This window comes from Jatropha curcas, chromosome 3 (assembly GCF_041381405.1).
Source record: "Jatropha curcas cultivar XTBG-Jc1 chromosome 3, XTBG_Jcur_1.0, whole genome shotgun sequence".
In the NCBI taxonomy this organism is placed as follows: domain Eukaryota; kingdom Viridiplantae; phylum Streptophyta; class Magnoliopsida; order Malpighiales; family Euphorbiaceae; genus Jatropha; species Jatropha curcas.
The window spans coordinates 6,719,265-6,735,474 of record NC_143153.1 but is presented as its reverse complement, the minus strand read 5'-3'; the positions used below and the strand labels follow the sequence as shown (position 1 = coordinate 6,735,474).

The following is a 16,210-nucleotide window of genomic DNA, read 5'->3' as shown; positions in this document are numbered from 1 at the left end:
AAGTGATCATTCTTTGTTTATTCTTCATAAGGATCAGTTTGTGTGCTATTTCCTTGTTTATGTTGATGATCTGTTATTGACAGGAACTTCTCACTCCATTATTCGGCAATTTATTGGTGTACTACGAAATAAATTTTCTCTTAAAGATCCACAACAGTTAAATTTGTTCCTTGGGATTGATATCCAGAAAACAGCTGTTGGACTGTTCTTAACACAGCATCATTATATTCGGAAATTGCTACTTGCTCCGAATATGGAAGGAGCCAAGCCTGTATCCACACCATCTGCTACTAGTACTTCTCTTATAAAGAATACAAAATCAGAGTGGGAGGTTGATGTCTGATAAGTGTAAATTTTATAGTGTTTTTAATATAGTTTTTATTAGAATTTTAGTAAGTTTTTACTTCTTTAATTTAATTTTAAATCACTTTTAGTATAATTGTGTTTAAAAGCTTCCTTGATCTTTAATCCGCTTGATCTAAGAGAAAATTGCAGAAATTTGGCGCAGAAAAGAATTTTAGAATGCAAGGCACTCAGCTTCTAGCACGCCCAGCCCGTGCTGGAAGGCACGCCCGTGCTAGAAGCCATGAGGAGAGAAGCCAGCACGCCTAAAGCGTGCCCCGAAGCACGCGTGAGTTGCGCAAAACAGAGGCAGAGCACGAACCTCACATGCGCGAGCGCGAGTCTCACATGCGCGAGCGCGAATCTAAACCACGCGAGCGCGAGTTGCGCAGACGAGAGGCAGAGAGTTAGGCCGCGCAACTCGCGAGAGTGAGCCTCACATGCGCGAGCGCGACCAACACTCGCGCGCGCGAATTTACACTACGCGAGCACGAGTCTCATATGAGATGCCGCAGTGCTTCACTAGCCAGACTTCCAGACTAAAGCACGCCCAGCCCGTGCCATGAAGCACGCCCCGTGCTGCCCAGGCGGAACCAGCATGAATTCAATACGCAAATCAAGCCTTTCTCACATGGGCCAACTTCAAGGAGTTTCCTAAACACACTAAATAAGACCTGGACCTATTCTTGAAGAAAAAGGAGTCCTAATCAAGAAGAAATCAAGAGCCTAAACAGTTATGATCTCCTATAAAGGATTTTTTACTAAATAAGGATTCTATTTCCTAAAAGGAGTCAGACTTGCCTTCAGGACCTCTATATAAAGAAAGGAACTTCTCATAGCAAAGGATCTGGTTTTTTGTACACTCCTTTACATAATTCTCTTCTTCTCAAAGATTTCAAGCTTCAAATAATTGTGCTAAGATTCAAGGAAGCCATCAACATAGTTGTGATATAGTTTTTATTCTAAACTCTTCATCTTGTTTCTTGCTTTATTATTGTCTTTAAATATGATGAATGATTCAAGTGTTATTGAGTTTAATTTAATTACTATGTCTAGCTAAACTCTTATACTAGGGATTTGATGTAATTTAATTCGATTCCAGCTTATAATATTAGATTTATTTTTCTTTGTTCTTGTTATAATTTATTATTGTGCTTAAGGCTTCTAGGCAGAAAAATTCCCCTGGATTGATTTATTTCAATAATCACATTCGGGAGAAGGGTTATTGATATGAACAAGGTAATAATTTACTTGAGAATAATAACTTGATGTGGAAACTATATGGTTTGACTCAAGGGGGGTTTTCATAAGTTAATAAAGTATTAAGTTGTGAATTCATAAAACAACCATAAAACCTAATGATCTGATTCATGTTTAATTTCACTATTAAGGTAGGTGATTAAATTGGATTAGAATAGCTAACAATAAATCGGGAGAGCTTGTTAGTAACCTTAGGGTTGTTTTCTCCTACTTGAACAATTAAACTTGATTAATGAACTAATAGAATAAGCTGGATAGAATTAAATGAAATCAAATTCCCTAGTAGCTTAATCCCTTGATTTCTTTTCACCTAAATTTTGTGTTTGATCTCTTTTACTTTGAATTTTACAGCGAATTCCTTTTATCATCGTCTAAATAATAATAGGTTAACATAATTTTGGTAATTGATAAACAATCCCTGTGGATATGATACTTTCTTACTCTATATTACTTGTTGCGATTCGTACACTTGCGAAACACGCTGTCAATGTCAATAATTATCGCAAGCTTGTTGGTGCGTTACAATATCTCACTTGGATGCGGTCGGACATTTGTTTTACAGTAAATAAGCTATCTCAGTTTATGCAAAGTCCAACAACTATTCATTGGGATGGTTTAAAACGGTTACTTCGATATCTCAAGTTAACGGTTGATTATGGGATACTAATATAGTCACAGACTTCCTTGGTTCTTCATGCCTTTTTTGATGCCGATTGGGCGGGTGACCCGACTGACAGAACGTCAACAACAAGTTTTATTCTTTATCTAGGCATCACTCCAATTTCTTGGACATCTCGCAAATAGAAATCAGTTGTGCGAAGCTCTACAGAAGCTGAATATAGGGTTGTCGCCACCACAGCTTCTGAGGTTATGTGGGCATATTCTTTACTAGCTGAACTTGGTATTAAACAAAAGTTGTCTATCCCTGTCATTATTGCGATAATGTGTCTACCACTTATGCGTGCTAGAATCCTATGTATCATTCACGTATGAAACACATTGAGATTGATTTATACTTTGTGTGTGATTTGATTCAAAAAGGCAAGCTTCGAATAAGTCATGTATCATCCAAAGATCAACATGCAGACTTGTTAACCAAACCGTTGTCCAAGAACATCTTTGCAGCTAATCGATTCAAGATTGGTGTACGCAAGGTACCACAATCTTGCGGGGGAGTATTGAGCTAACAGCTAGCAACAGATTTTATCTCTTATTTTTGTAACTGTTTATATTTCGAAATTGTGTTTATCTTGTACAGCTGAAGTTGTTATGTTGTTATAAGGAACTGCTGTATTTATAGGTTTGAGAAATAATAGAAAATTAATTCCACTCAAATCGTTTTATGCTTGACAGTAACTTCGTTTAAGAATTTTCTTTTCTTTTTCTTTTTTTTTTTTGATTTTTTTTTGAAAATTCTTAATTGATAGTAACCTGATATGCTTGATATGAATTTGCATAGACAATAATTTCACATGCTTGCACAATTATATTTAATTATTAACCAGCTACCCGCAAATTTAATTTAGCTTGAACATGATTAGTCACATGAATTTGACTTGGTTTGATTTTTTTCTAAATTCATATGAATTATATTTGCCGACTTATCATAATTGATATTTTTTTTTTTTTTTTGTTGACAAGTCTTCTTTTGATTCTTCTTCTTTCATTTTTTTTTTTTTTTAGCTAGTCAACTGCTTTTGAGACTCCATCAAAATTGGTTCGCATAATTGATCTTTCGGCTTCGCGTAAAATTCTGTGTATGAAAATTTTGAGCGACAACGAAGAGGATTCAAATCCTAGAATGATTTTCATTTTTCAAAAATATGTTGATGCATATTTTGGAGCCAATGCACCAGGCAAAGTAGACCCTCCTCATCTTATGGATTAGACAATCTAATGTACATGTGAATTCCAACTTTCACATAAAATAGTTAAGCACGTCCAATGTCGTTTGTTGTAATCTTTACTACACTCGTTTCAAACTCCATCAAATAATCTTTCGCTTTTGAGAAATCGCATCCACAATAATGAAGTTTCTTGGCATCCTTCTTTTAAATTTGCTGGTGAATTTTCCTTCGTCAAATGCCATTAGGAGTGGCTTGAAGATGTGTTAGCAAGCAATAAGCAACTACTTTTGAAAGTCAAAGTATATCATGCTTTATTCGCATCACTCTTCACTTATGGTCGCTTCCCCAACGTCATTCATTGTTTTTGTGGACATTGGAGTGCTTCAACAAATACTCTTTTCCTTCCAATTGGAGAAGAGTCGATTTCTCTTTAGGATTTGAAGGTCTTACAAGGACTTACAATCCGTGGCTCATTTTATGATGAGATGATCCCTTTAGCTGCGGATCTTACTAGAGTCGACGAAAGTGGAACTCCCTTCTTACCACGAAGTTGCAAATACTTATTTTTTACACACTACAAAAATGCCAAATGAGTTGACAATAGCTTTGAGTTGAATGTATGCAACTGGGTAAACTTTTGGTTTCGCGGTCCTCTTAGATATCCTGAGCCTCCTGAAAAAGACTACACCAAAAGAACTGCTCTTCCTAAGAAGAATTTTAATCCTTCAGGTGTTATTAATAACAAATTACCACAAGATGCAAATTGGCAAAAGCCTTTTGAAATTCTAAACATAGAAGATGATCTACGAGAAGAAGTTTACTTTACTGATTTGATTTCCTATTGGTTATGCAAGTTTTTACTTCCACATGATCTTGTGAATCTTATTCGTCAGGTTGCAAGTATGATCCATCTGGTGAGATCTTTTCTTGGCTATTCCTATTTTGGCAAGCATTTATAGAGACCTTCGAGCAATTTCTACTGCTACAACTTTGAAGAGGTGTAAAGTACCATTGTCTTTCCATTATATTTATGCTTGGCTAGCTAACCGTTTTGACCCGCACTTTACACTTGATGTTGACAGAGATGCTAAGATGACTTCCTATAGAAGACAACGAATGACCAATTACTATAATGAAACTGAAGTCACAAAACTTTTTATGGAAAGGAAAGTTTATTTGGGTCCATCTCGTATCATGAAAAAAAATACTTCTTTTTGGAAGATAATGGTAAGTTATCTTCACATAAAGTGGAACATCTCATCAAACTTCGTTCAAGCTTCTTGACTTTGCGTTATAAGAACCAATACATCATTGAGTCATATAGCCATAGATTTAGTAGACAGCTGGGTTATTGCTAAGATCTTCTTGGTAACATGGATATGTCCTTTTCAAGAGTATCTTTGGAGACAATCATATAGCTTTGGAAATCTTGTATTCATCTGGCTAGTGGTGCTAAACTAATTGTTCCTTCAGTGAAACTTGATTGTCATTTTTCATGTACTGAAGTATACCAGGATTAGTGGAAAATGGAATGATCTAAAGTTTTTCCTCAAGATGAGATGTTGAATTTAAGACCAATGCCAAAATTATTGAAATCTTCAAAGCCTTCTCGTTTGAAGAATTCAAATGTTGAAAAAGGTGGGTGTGTTCCTTTAAATCCTCTCCAAGAATCTATTGTTGAGAAGGGTAAGAGAGAAGCATCAATTAACTCCTAATCAGTTAAATGTAGTTGAAGATACACTGAATTCCCACTCGAGTCAAAAGCGTTCTAAAAGAGATATGCTTAATTTATCTCCTTCAAATGAAGAGAAGAATGATTCTGACTGTTGTTGGAAGAGAGTAAAGGAAAATAATCAGGCGTTATCGGTAAAACAATTTTATGATCCTAATGACTTGGTAAGCTTTTGCTTTCTTTTTTTTCTTTTTTTTTTCTTCTCTTCCTTTTTTTTTTTTTTTTAACTTCACACTTTTGAACTTTACTTTGCAAATTTCTTATTACAGTCGGGCTTCAACAATGTGATTTGTGGTGATGGACCTTTTGCATTGCCTTTAAATAACATGAGTTCTACACTTGGGCCAGCTTCTTATGACCTCCCTTTAATTACTTCGAAGGATCTTGATGGGAATCCTCCATTGAAAGAGTTTAGCCTGGTCATTATGGGGGAAAAATAATAAGATGCTCATTAAACAAAGAAAGCAAGTTGCCATGCTACTTTTGAAATGTCTGCATTTTGTGGTAAAAAGTTTATGATTGATTGTCGTCGTAAAGTTTCAGTAATGGCATAGAAGGGGCTAAGAGCTAAAATTGGTCGAACTTCCACATCACAACTTCCTTCTTTTGCTGAACAAGCTCATATAATTTTTTATGGTATAGAAAAAGTAGAAGGATTTGATACCACTATCTTCAGAGAGCAATTCACAAGCTCCCTTCAACTTGCAAATGATTTCTTGCAACTGAAATCATCTTTTTCTTCGAGCGTTTCCTCAGAATTTTGGCTAAAGAAATTAGAGAAGTTAAAAGGTAGGTGGACGATTCTTTGAGTCTTGAGAAAGAAGTCATTGCCAATTCTTCATTTGTAGAGCATGAACTTATCAAAATTGAGGAAGAACTAGCAAGGTTGACTTCAAGGAAGAAAGTACTTGAATCCTCCTTAGAAGGGATGAAAAGTGAAGTCCTGAAAAAATAAAGCATGGTTTCAAAAACCCGTGAAGAAATATCCAAAATTGAAGCTATGCCAATTTGTAGTGTAGAAGACGATCAATCTCTTTCTACGTTGCAAAAGCTACTTTCTAATAAGTGCAATGAGTTGGAGCAGCTTGAATGGAAACTATAAAAGCTTCTCCTTTTTTCTTTCTCTTTTTTTTTTAGACTTTGTTTAGTCACTCTTTTTTTTTTTTTAATGTAATCAAAAATTTCAATTATTAATAAAATTTGATTTCGTTAATCACTTATCTCAGTTATCCTTTTTGCTCAACCTTGAAATTATTATTATTATTATTTTTTGCAACTGTACTTAGCAAAATACTAAGCTGCCTGCGTATCTTCTTTCAGAAGGATCAAGTCATAACATAGTTCAGCTACAAGATTTTTTTGTTTTTTTTTTTATTATTAACCGTTCACAGTTTTGGCTCATGCAGGCCAGGAATCTTATCAAGCTTCTAGGCGGAATATCTCTTCAAAAACTTATCGTTGATTGACCTGATTCGCATCCCATCTTGATCAATTATCCTATTTACTCCATCGAGTAGACTTCTTGAACTACATATGATCCGTCCTAGTTTGAGAGGAACTTGTTACCCATACACCGTGGCATGATTATCGATCTTCTTACTGCTGTAACCAGATAGCCAACTTGAAAAGAGTGGATTCACACCTTGTTGTTAAAAGCTTTGCACATTCGAGCTTAATAACACTCTAAATATTGTTGTGCTTCAAGTCATTTCTCATCCAATGCTTCTAACTCTTGTAGGCAAAGCCGAGCATTGTCTTCATTAGAGAGACCTTTTTGAATGGCAATTCTCAAGGATGGAATATGTTGTTTGAGAGGAAGAATAATTTCTACACCACAAACAAGCGAACATGGAGTTGCTTGAGTTGATGTTCTGTATGTAGTTCGATAAGCCCATAATGCTTCCCCTAGTCTTTCATGCCAATCCTTTTTTGACCGACTGACTATCTTCTTAAGAAGTTTGCCCAAAGTTTTGTTGAATGCCTCTGCAAGCCCATTTGGTAGTGAATTGTACATGGATGAATTATATTGCTTAAATTTGAATTGTTTACATAATTTGTCCATGGGTTTATCATATAAAAATCCCTTCCATTATCAGTTATGATGTATCGAGGCACACCAAAATGATAAATGATGTTCATTCTAATAAAGCTCACTACAGTCTCCTTCTTGATTTCTTTGAATGGAGCAGCTTCAGTCCATTTCGAGAAATAATCAGTTGTAGCAAGAATGTGTAGGTGGCCATTTGAACTTTTTGGAAGTGGTCCTATAACATCCAATCCCCAAGCTTCGAAAGGCCATGATGCTACTATTGGGTGAAGTGGTTCAGGCGGTTGATGAATCAAAGTTACATGTAATTGACACTCTTGACATCTTTTAGTATAATTCATGTAATTCATTACCATTGTAGGCCAATAGTACTCCTTCCTTTTAATCTGGAAGTGCAACTTTGGCCCAGACTGATGTGCACCATAAACACCTGAATGTGTTTCCTCTAAAGCTTTAGTGGCTTCTTCCTCTCCAAGGTAGCGTAAGAAGACTCCATCAAAAGAGCGACGATAAAGCGTACCTTAAAACTTTATGAAGCGAGAAGCCCATCGTCTTATTTCAGCTTTCTTCTTTAGATCATTTGGCAATTTTCCATGCTCCAGATAATTACAAGCGGTTGTCGCCAGTCTTCTTTATCAACTTCATAAATGGAGATACCATCCACCTCTTCGAGTTCGACATCCAACATTGGCGATACTACCCATCTCTTGCATATTGGCACTTTTGCTTTTACATCTACTAATGCTAGAGTTGACGCCACATTTGCTAAAGCATCAACTTGGCAATTTTCCTTTTATAGTACGTGCTCGATGGAAGTACTATCAAACTGAGAGAGAAACTTAACAGCATAGTTAAAGTAAGGCAACAACTCGGGCTTTCCTTTCAATGAAAATAATTAATTTGCTTTCTCTATTCATGTGTAGGGCCCAACTACTGTGTTAATTCTTCAAGGACAAATGCTTTCTTTGATAATGAACCTCAATCAACAGCTAGAAAGAACCTCATCTGCTTGGCTCAAAGTAAGTCCCTAAATTCTAGGGTCCACAATTGGTCGGCAGATTAATCATTACCGAATTTGCATTAATCCATTTACGGATTACTGTGTTTTTCATTTATCGACCTATTTTCATATTTATTGAATTAAAAATTTATTTATGGAGTTTTACTGTTTACCGATCAAATTTACCAAATTCATCAATTTACTATATTAAGGTTGGCTTTTTTTAAAAATAAAAAATAAAATGATACCATTTTGAGTAAATCGATAAACCAAAAAATTCAATTTTTTGATACCATACTAAATCATTTATCATCTACCATATTCTGTTCAAATAATTTGTTGTTTACTGTTTTATTGAATAACTAAGTTTAGTTCGATTCGGTTAGTTTAAAGGTATTTTTTATTCCCTTCTAATAAATCCTTAGTTTACTTAATTATTTAATATTTTTAGTGAAATCACATCAAACCTCTAACTTTTTTCCTTTTCCTTTAACCATTTGCCCCTCTTCATTTAGATGTTGAAAGTTTTGTTCCCTTAATTTATATTCCAGGCTTTGCCCTATTTAATATATCACCAAAAATCAAACTAATATATCCAAGAATTAAAATAATGCATGAATTAATAGGTATCTTTTAAGATTAGTAGATATACAAATTGAATCGTATTCTAATATTAACCTTTTTTATTGAAAAAATAGTGATTAGAACAGGAAGCATAGCACTGTATGATTATGGCAATAAAGAGGATCACATGAAGCACTATAGATAGCCAAGTCCTCCTACATACAACATGACAAGTATTCGAAATGACCTTCTTCCTCTCTTTCTTGGCTATGGAGGTCAGGACACACTTTCTAATGTAAAGGATGTGCAATTTCTTCTGGCCAACCTCAAAGATCATGATGGAGACAAGCTAGTTCTTCTATTCAGACAAGATTATGCCCATGAAGATTTTGTTTTTGGTGTTAACGCTAATCAAGTTGTGTATCATCCTCTAACGGCTTTCTTTAAGCTGATCTGAGTCTACCTCTATATATATGATCACTTGGATTTATTTCAATTGTATTGATTATTGCACTTCTTTAACAATTTAATTTTTCTTTTCTTATTAGCGCATAATAGATGTTTATGAGTGGTTAATTGCAAGAAGGCCAAATTCAAGAAAGAATAATACTTCCTCTGTTTTATTTAGATAGGAAAAAATTTGCACAAGGATTAATCCTTATGCCCCAAACATAACATTAACTCCTACCCATATTTTTAGGTTTTTTTTTTTTTTTTTTTTTTTTTTTCTAATATGTCCCAAAACATAACATTAACTCCTACCCATATTTCTATGTAAGGTCACACATAAATGATAGAGAAAATGATTGTATTAATTTCATATTGCATCATTTAATGAGTGATTTTGGGGTATTCAAGAACATTAATTAAAAGTAGGAATTAGCCTACTATGATTGAAATAAACTCTGAAATGCAGTTCAACATTCAATTGCAAATTTGTTAATAGATTGGTGTTTAGGGCCTCAGTTTCCTTAGAGTATATCTGCAGTTTAATTGTTTGTGGTGTACTTTATGAATACGTTTATGCGCTTACTTATACGATGCGTTCGCATATTTTCATTACTTTGTGCTTCCTATTAATATATGTCTACATTTTTATTATTATAGCTCTATGTATCCATTGTTAATACAAAGTTGTTCTCAAGTTTTGTAAAAATGTCTGGTTGATGTAAATTTATTCTCAGTTTATGTATACTTGTTCCCATTTTTTAACTAATGTTTTTCAAATGACAATAACTTGAATGTGCACAAAAAAAAAAAAACAAAAAATTGAAAATATGTTTACAAATCCAGCACTTTGTTAGTTCTTTCTTACTCACCATGAGCTTCTTTGCTGTCAGAAACAAATTGACTACCTTCCATTTGCAATTGTTATCCCATACATTTTAGTGTTCATTTTATGAATATGTCAAAATAACCTCATTAAATACACTTCTAAGTCTTCGTCTGCCACTATCTTGTTATTCTCCCATTATTAAAGCTCTTTTCAGAAACTAAATAAGGGTAAAGTAGTCTTTCTAAATTGGCATTGTTCCCAAAATTATTAAATTGGGTAATATTTCCTTTCTAAATAGACATACAAAATGAAAACTTTTCCTATCTAAATAGAATAGAGGGAGTATTGATCTTTAATGATCTAACATGAGAAATATCCTTCTTGATCATTAATAAAGATTAGGGAGTGAGTATTTGGTTCATCCGGTCGTTTAAAAAAAAAATTTCAAACCGAATCCAATAAATAAAACCAAATAGCACAAAGAGATTGAAACTGAACCAAATTAATTGATTTTTCTATAAAATAAGTAAATTGAATCGAGATTATGTGATATCAAAAAACTTAAAAACAGGAAAATAACATTGAACATTTAAAAGAAAAAATCTAAACTCGAAAGGGTGATCCACGTAGAAAAACTAAAACAACAACAATAACTAATTGTTTAATTACAACAAACTATTAACTTAACTAAATGTTATAACAAACCAATTTTTTGTAACTATAATAAAATATTTAAACTCAAACTATTCATATTGGCCCTTCCAAAAATTCTGTTTTTTACTTTTAGCCTGATATTTAGTGGGTTAACTAGAATTTTAGAAAATCTAGTGGAAGGTTAGATCTAGGTGATTGATCTATTTCCTTTGAAATGTTGATTTTTCTCTTACCTTTAAAAAGAGATAACATAATAAAGAATCTCAAGAGGTATTCTTGAAGTGTGGATGTGGCAGATTAGTGTCGAACCACTATAATTCCCTTGTGTGTATCTTCTTTTATTCTAGATCTTGCTTGATCACACTTTCTTCACACACATTTATTTATCTTTTATGAAATGCTAAGTTGTTGATGTTTTTCTTAATAGCTGGATTTCTATTCATGATTTCTTCAGTTCTATCCTATTTTATTATATTGTAAAGAAATCTGTATCTGAGCAGTATTTCAAGTTGTAATTTTTAATGGCTTTATGAGGGAGTTCTACCTCTGATAACCTATCCTTACAAAGTTTTTCTATTTGTGCTGCATATATCTTTCTGATTTTGTTTTTAAAGTTTTAAAGTTAAATTTTTAGAAAAATTAATTCACTCTCTCTTGGGTTGTGCCATATAACGGAAACCACAATATTAAAATATATATATATATTTTTGATAATGCTACTACAAGAGCATATTCAAAAGTATAAAATATTATTCATAACTTATGGATTAAATATAACAATATTATCATTAATAAATAAATCAGTCATATCTCATAAATTGTATCGCATGTTTCTTTTAATGGAAACATATCCAGAACGAAATATAGTATTGTGCTAGTCCAATAATTTATTTATGATTTATTTTTTCTGCTACACATTTCAAAATTAATATTTTCTCAAACTATTTTGGAAATAAGTGGATATTTAATTGTTAAATATATAGTGGAAGAAAATTATTGTTTTAATGCAATTTACATTAATTTTTTTTTATTTTCTTCCTTATTGTATCTTCAAGGCACATAATATACACGTATAAAGATAAATAATTCATAATCAATATTTTAAAAGTCACAAATCTAAGTCCTATAGGATTTTCCATGATAAAACAGCAATAGCATACTAGTTTAATTCTAGAATTATATTCTATATAATAACCAATCAATATAAAATGTAAGATTGAATTAATATTTATAATTCAAATTTAAAATATACATGAGGCACAATTGTATATAAAATTACCTTTCAAATGAGAACAACCTTAGTAATGCAAACTTTAACTTTCGTTGTGGTAAACTATAACTTGTCCTTTCTTTAACCGATTTCATCAAGAAAACAACACAGAAGTTTGATTAAGAAAAAAGTACCAAAAAAGTTTTAAAACAATTTCATACTATTTGATCATAACTTCGTGCTGATAATATATTATAAAATATAGAAAATAAAGAGAATTTAAAGAAATAAAGTAGAGAAAATATAGAAAGAGTAATTCTTTTATCAACAGTCTAACTCAACTATAGAGAAAATAGAGAGAAAAAAAATTCTTATATCAGAATCTTTATCACTCAATCCATAATAATTAAAAAACTATTTATAGGATACATAATACATTTTAAAGTACATAACCATATATTCCAAATAATATAACTATACATTTTATGAGATCATAAATAAACATATGGAGAAGATAACTAACTAAATGGATATCCACGTAATTATAATTTTGATAACACCGCGCATTTGTCATTGTCATGCTTTTTATTTTGGCATCTCATGATAACTGCAGTCCTAAAAACAATTCCTGTATTACAACAGCTAGAGTTGCCACTTCTTTTATCACTTTTCATTTTACTTCTGTTTGAAAATGAATAACATAATCTCTTGAAGAAGGATATCTTACTGTATTACAACAACTAGAGGTTCCACTTCTTTGTCACATTCCATTTTATTTCAGTTTGAAAATGAATAATATAATTCCTTGAAGAAGAATATTTTACTGTATTACAACAGCTAGAGTTGCCTCTTCTTTGTGACTTCCCATTTTACTTCTGTTTGAAAATGAATAACATAATTTCTTGAAGAAGGATGTCTTAGCTTTTCTGTAAACTCAAATTTATTCTTCCTGAAAGTCACCAATTACCTACTGGACCCTACAAGGTGCCTTTGTTTATACATGAGCTTTTAGGTTCACTATAAAAATTGCAGAAAGCAAGAAACTTGCTATTCAGTGCATCTGGCACTTATTGGGCTTAAAATGGCTGCTTATAGCAATGCTTTAACCACTTCAATTCTAGCGGTGATTGCATTCTGCTTTTTGTTAGCAACTGTAACTGCAAGAACAAAGCTACATGCAATTACAAGTTCTAATAACAGTATTTGCAAATCCATGGTGGAGGCACAAGGCTATATTTGCCAAGAACATAAAGTGCTCGACTCGATCTATTTCTCTAGTTTTATGTGTTTAAAATCATTTCTAATTTATGATGATTAATATATATATGTTAATGGATTTCAGGTAACAACAAAAGATGGTTATATTCTAAGTATACAAAGAATGCCCGCAGCTCAGTCCGGTAAGTTTGCAGACAAGCCTCCAGTTCTGCTGCAACATGGGCTATTGTCGGTTAGTAGCTCCTTAATTTTGCTATTCTATTCTATATAATATGGTTTAGAATTTCACATGAATTAAATACAAAAAGTTATAGACTGAATATGAAATTAAGTGTATATATAGACACACACACACTAATGTTTATTATTTGATGACAGGATGGTGCAACCTAGCTATTCAATTCTCCTGATGAATCTTTAGCTTTCATATTAGCAGACAATGGCTATGATGTGTGGATCGCGAATACTCGTGGGACTAGATATAGCCGCGGACATGCCTCTCTTAGTCCCACTGATTCGGTTTGATTTATTTTTTTTATAGCAGTCATTAGTATCTATAATACTGATGGTTACTGAAATAGTTTAAACTAGTAGATTGCGGAACACTAATTTGTTATTATTTGTTAACACAATATATATATAATTCTCTTTATTATTATAACAATAAAAATACGGTGTAGATAAAAAACACATCCAAAAAACTCTTTAAGTAAGTTTATTTTTTGGGAATCAAATGATAATGCTATAGTTAAAACAAATATATAGTTCTTGAAGACTTTTGTTAAGCTGATAGTTGTTTTTTGTAATTGCAGGCTTATTGGGATTGGTCATGGGATGAAGTAGCTGCTTATGATCTTCCTACCACATTCCAATATGTGCATGACCAGACAGGGCAGAAAATATACTACGTTTGGCCATTCCTTGGTAAGCAACTGCTTTTCTTTTCTTTTTTTTTTTTTTTTCTTTTTTTGAAATGATAAAAATAAAAATTATACTGTGTATTTGTAGGGAACTTTAATTGCTTTGGCTGCCCTTTCACAAGAGAAGTTGATAAACACGATAAGGGCAGTTGCTTTGCTTAGTCCAATTGCCTATCTTAATCAGATTCCATCGCTGCTTGCCAGAGCTGCCGCTCACTAATTTTTGGCCGAGGTAAACAAAATTACTTAAATGACACTCAGCTCAGCTTACCGATTCAAAAAATATTTATCTGGGCCGGGTATATAACTCCAACTATGAATCAAACTAATAAAATAAAATATTCTTTAAAAACTGTTATTATTTTATCTTTTATTTTTTTAATTATACGATCAGAAATATCATGATTTCAATAAAAAAAATTATATTTTTATTGCTTTTATTCATAGATGGACCATGAACATGGACTTTATAAGTTTTCCTCACTAATTCAAGGGTGAAGTAATATAATACTACTAATAGGGCTTTTCTGGGTAATGGGTCTTGGGTCCCCAACAATAGTCCATTTGATCAAACTATTCGAACAAGATAGCTGGAGGTGCTTTTTTCGGCTTAGGCTTATAAAAAATAGGCTTAGCTCAAATTGGCCCGCCTCATACAGTAATACGATTATGCAAATCCAATCGAATTGGTTAAAGCCAATAAATCAAAATTTTTTAACACCTAAATCAAATTAAACCGATTTTTTTATATATTCGAACCGAATGAATCTAACGTCTTCATCTGATTTAGTTTGATTTGATTTAATTATGTACACTAAAAATAAATATTCTAGTTAACTAGCATTTAAATTAAAATTTCATCAATTCAAAATCAATCTGTCATAATATTAAGTTAGATCAGCATTGTTTTGGTTTGGTAGCCACAAACTCAAAGGTTTATCTCCCCTATTGATTATAATTTATTTTTTAAAAAAAAAATCTAATAATAATAATAATAATAATAATAATAATAATAAACTATAAATCTCCATTTCTAAAGTTTTGTTCTCAAAATTTATATTCCAGGATTTTTCCCTATTTAATATGTCACCAAAATCAAACTAATATATCCAATAATTAAAATAATGCATGAATTAATAGATATCCTTTTAAGATTATTAGATAAGGCTGAAAAGCATAAAATTTGAATCATATTCTAATATTATTTTATTTTTGAAAAATAGTGATTGGAACAGGAAGCATAACAATGTATGATTATGGCAATGAAGAGGACAACATGAAGCACTATAGGCAGCGAAGTCCTCCTATATACAACATGACAAGCATTCCAAATGACCTTCCTCTCTTTCTTGGCTATGGAGGTCAGGACAAAATTTCTGATGTAAAGGATGTGCAAGTTCTTCTGGACAACCTCAAAGATCATGATGTAGACAGGCTGGTTCTTCTATTCAGACAAGATTATGTCCATGTAGATTTTGTTCTTGGTGTTGGTGCTAATCAAGTTGTGTATCATCCTCTAATGGCTTTCTTCAAGCTGAACTGAGTCTACCTCTATATTTATGATCACTTGGGTTTATTTCAATTATATAGAATTATTGCACTTCTTAAACAATTTAATTTTTCTTTCCTAAATATTGCATAATAGATATTTATGGTTAATTACAAGATGGTCAAATTCAAGAAAGGATAATGCTAATCTTTAGTGACCTCACACGAGAATTCTCTTTCTTGATCATTAATCAAGATTACGGGTAAATATTTTGTTCATTTAGTCATTTTAAATAAAATTTTCAAACTGAATCCAATAAATAAAACCGAATGAGTCAGAGAAATCGAACCAAACGAAGTTAATTGAATTTTGTATAAAATAATTAAATTGAACCGAGATGATGTAAAATTGAAAAATTTTTAGAAATGAATAAAAAATTTGAACATTCAAAGGCGAAAATCTGAAGTCAAAAAGGTGATCCACGTATAAAAACCTAAAACAACAGCAAAACTAATTGTTTAATTGCAACAAACTGCTAACTAAAAGTTATAACAAACCAATTTTTTGTAACTATAATAAAATATTTAAACTTAAACTATTCATACTGGTCCTTCCAAAAATTCTGGTTTTTACTCTTAGCCCAATATTTAG

The 16,210-nt window shown here is 32.2% G+C and overlaps 1 protein-coding gene and 1 pseudogene across 1 annotated transcript; one reads left to right on the top strand and one right to left on the bottom strand.

Moving 5' to 3' along the window:
- Nucleotides 1-6,886: 6,886 nt before the first annotated feature.
- Nucleotides 6,887-7,195, bottom strand: LOC149497431 (uncharacterized). Its single transcript, XM_089718904.1, has one exon. It carries the CDS (start codon nucleotides 7,193-7,195, stop codon nucleotides 6,887-6,889), a length of 309 nt encoding a protein of 102 aa, XP_089575030.1.
- Nucleotides 7,196-9,018: 1,823 nt separating this feature from the next.
- On the top strand, nucleotides 9,019-15,652 carry LOC105640914 (triacylglycerol lipase 2-like; annotated as a pseudogene).
- The last annotated feature ends 558 nt before the right edge of the window (nucleotides 15,653-16,210 follow it).

Excerpts from the sequence above, each read along its gene's own strand:
- LOC149497431 (XM_089718904.1), bottom strand. The coding sequence starts at position 7,195 with ATGTACAATTCACTACCAAATGGGCTTGCAGAGGCATTCAACAAAACT.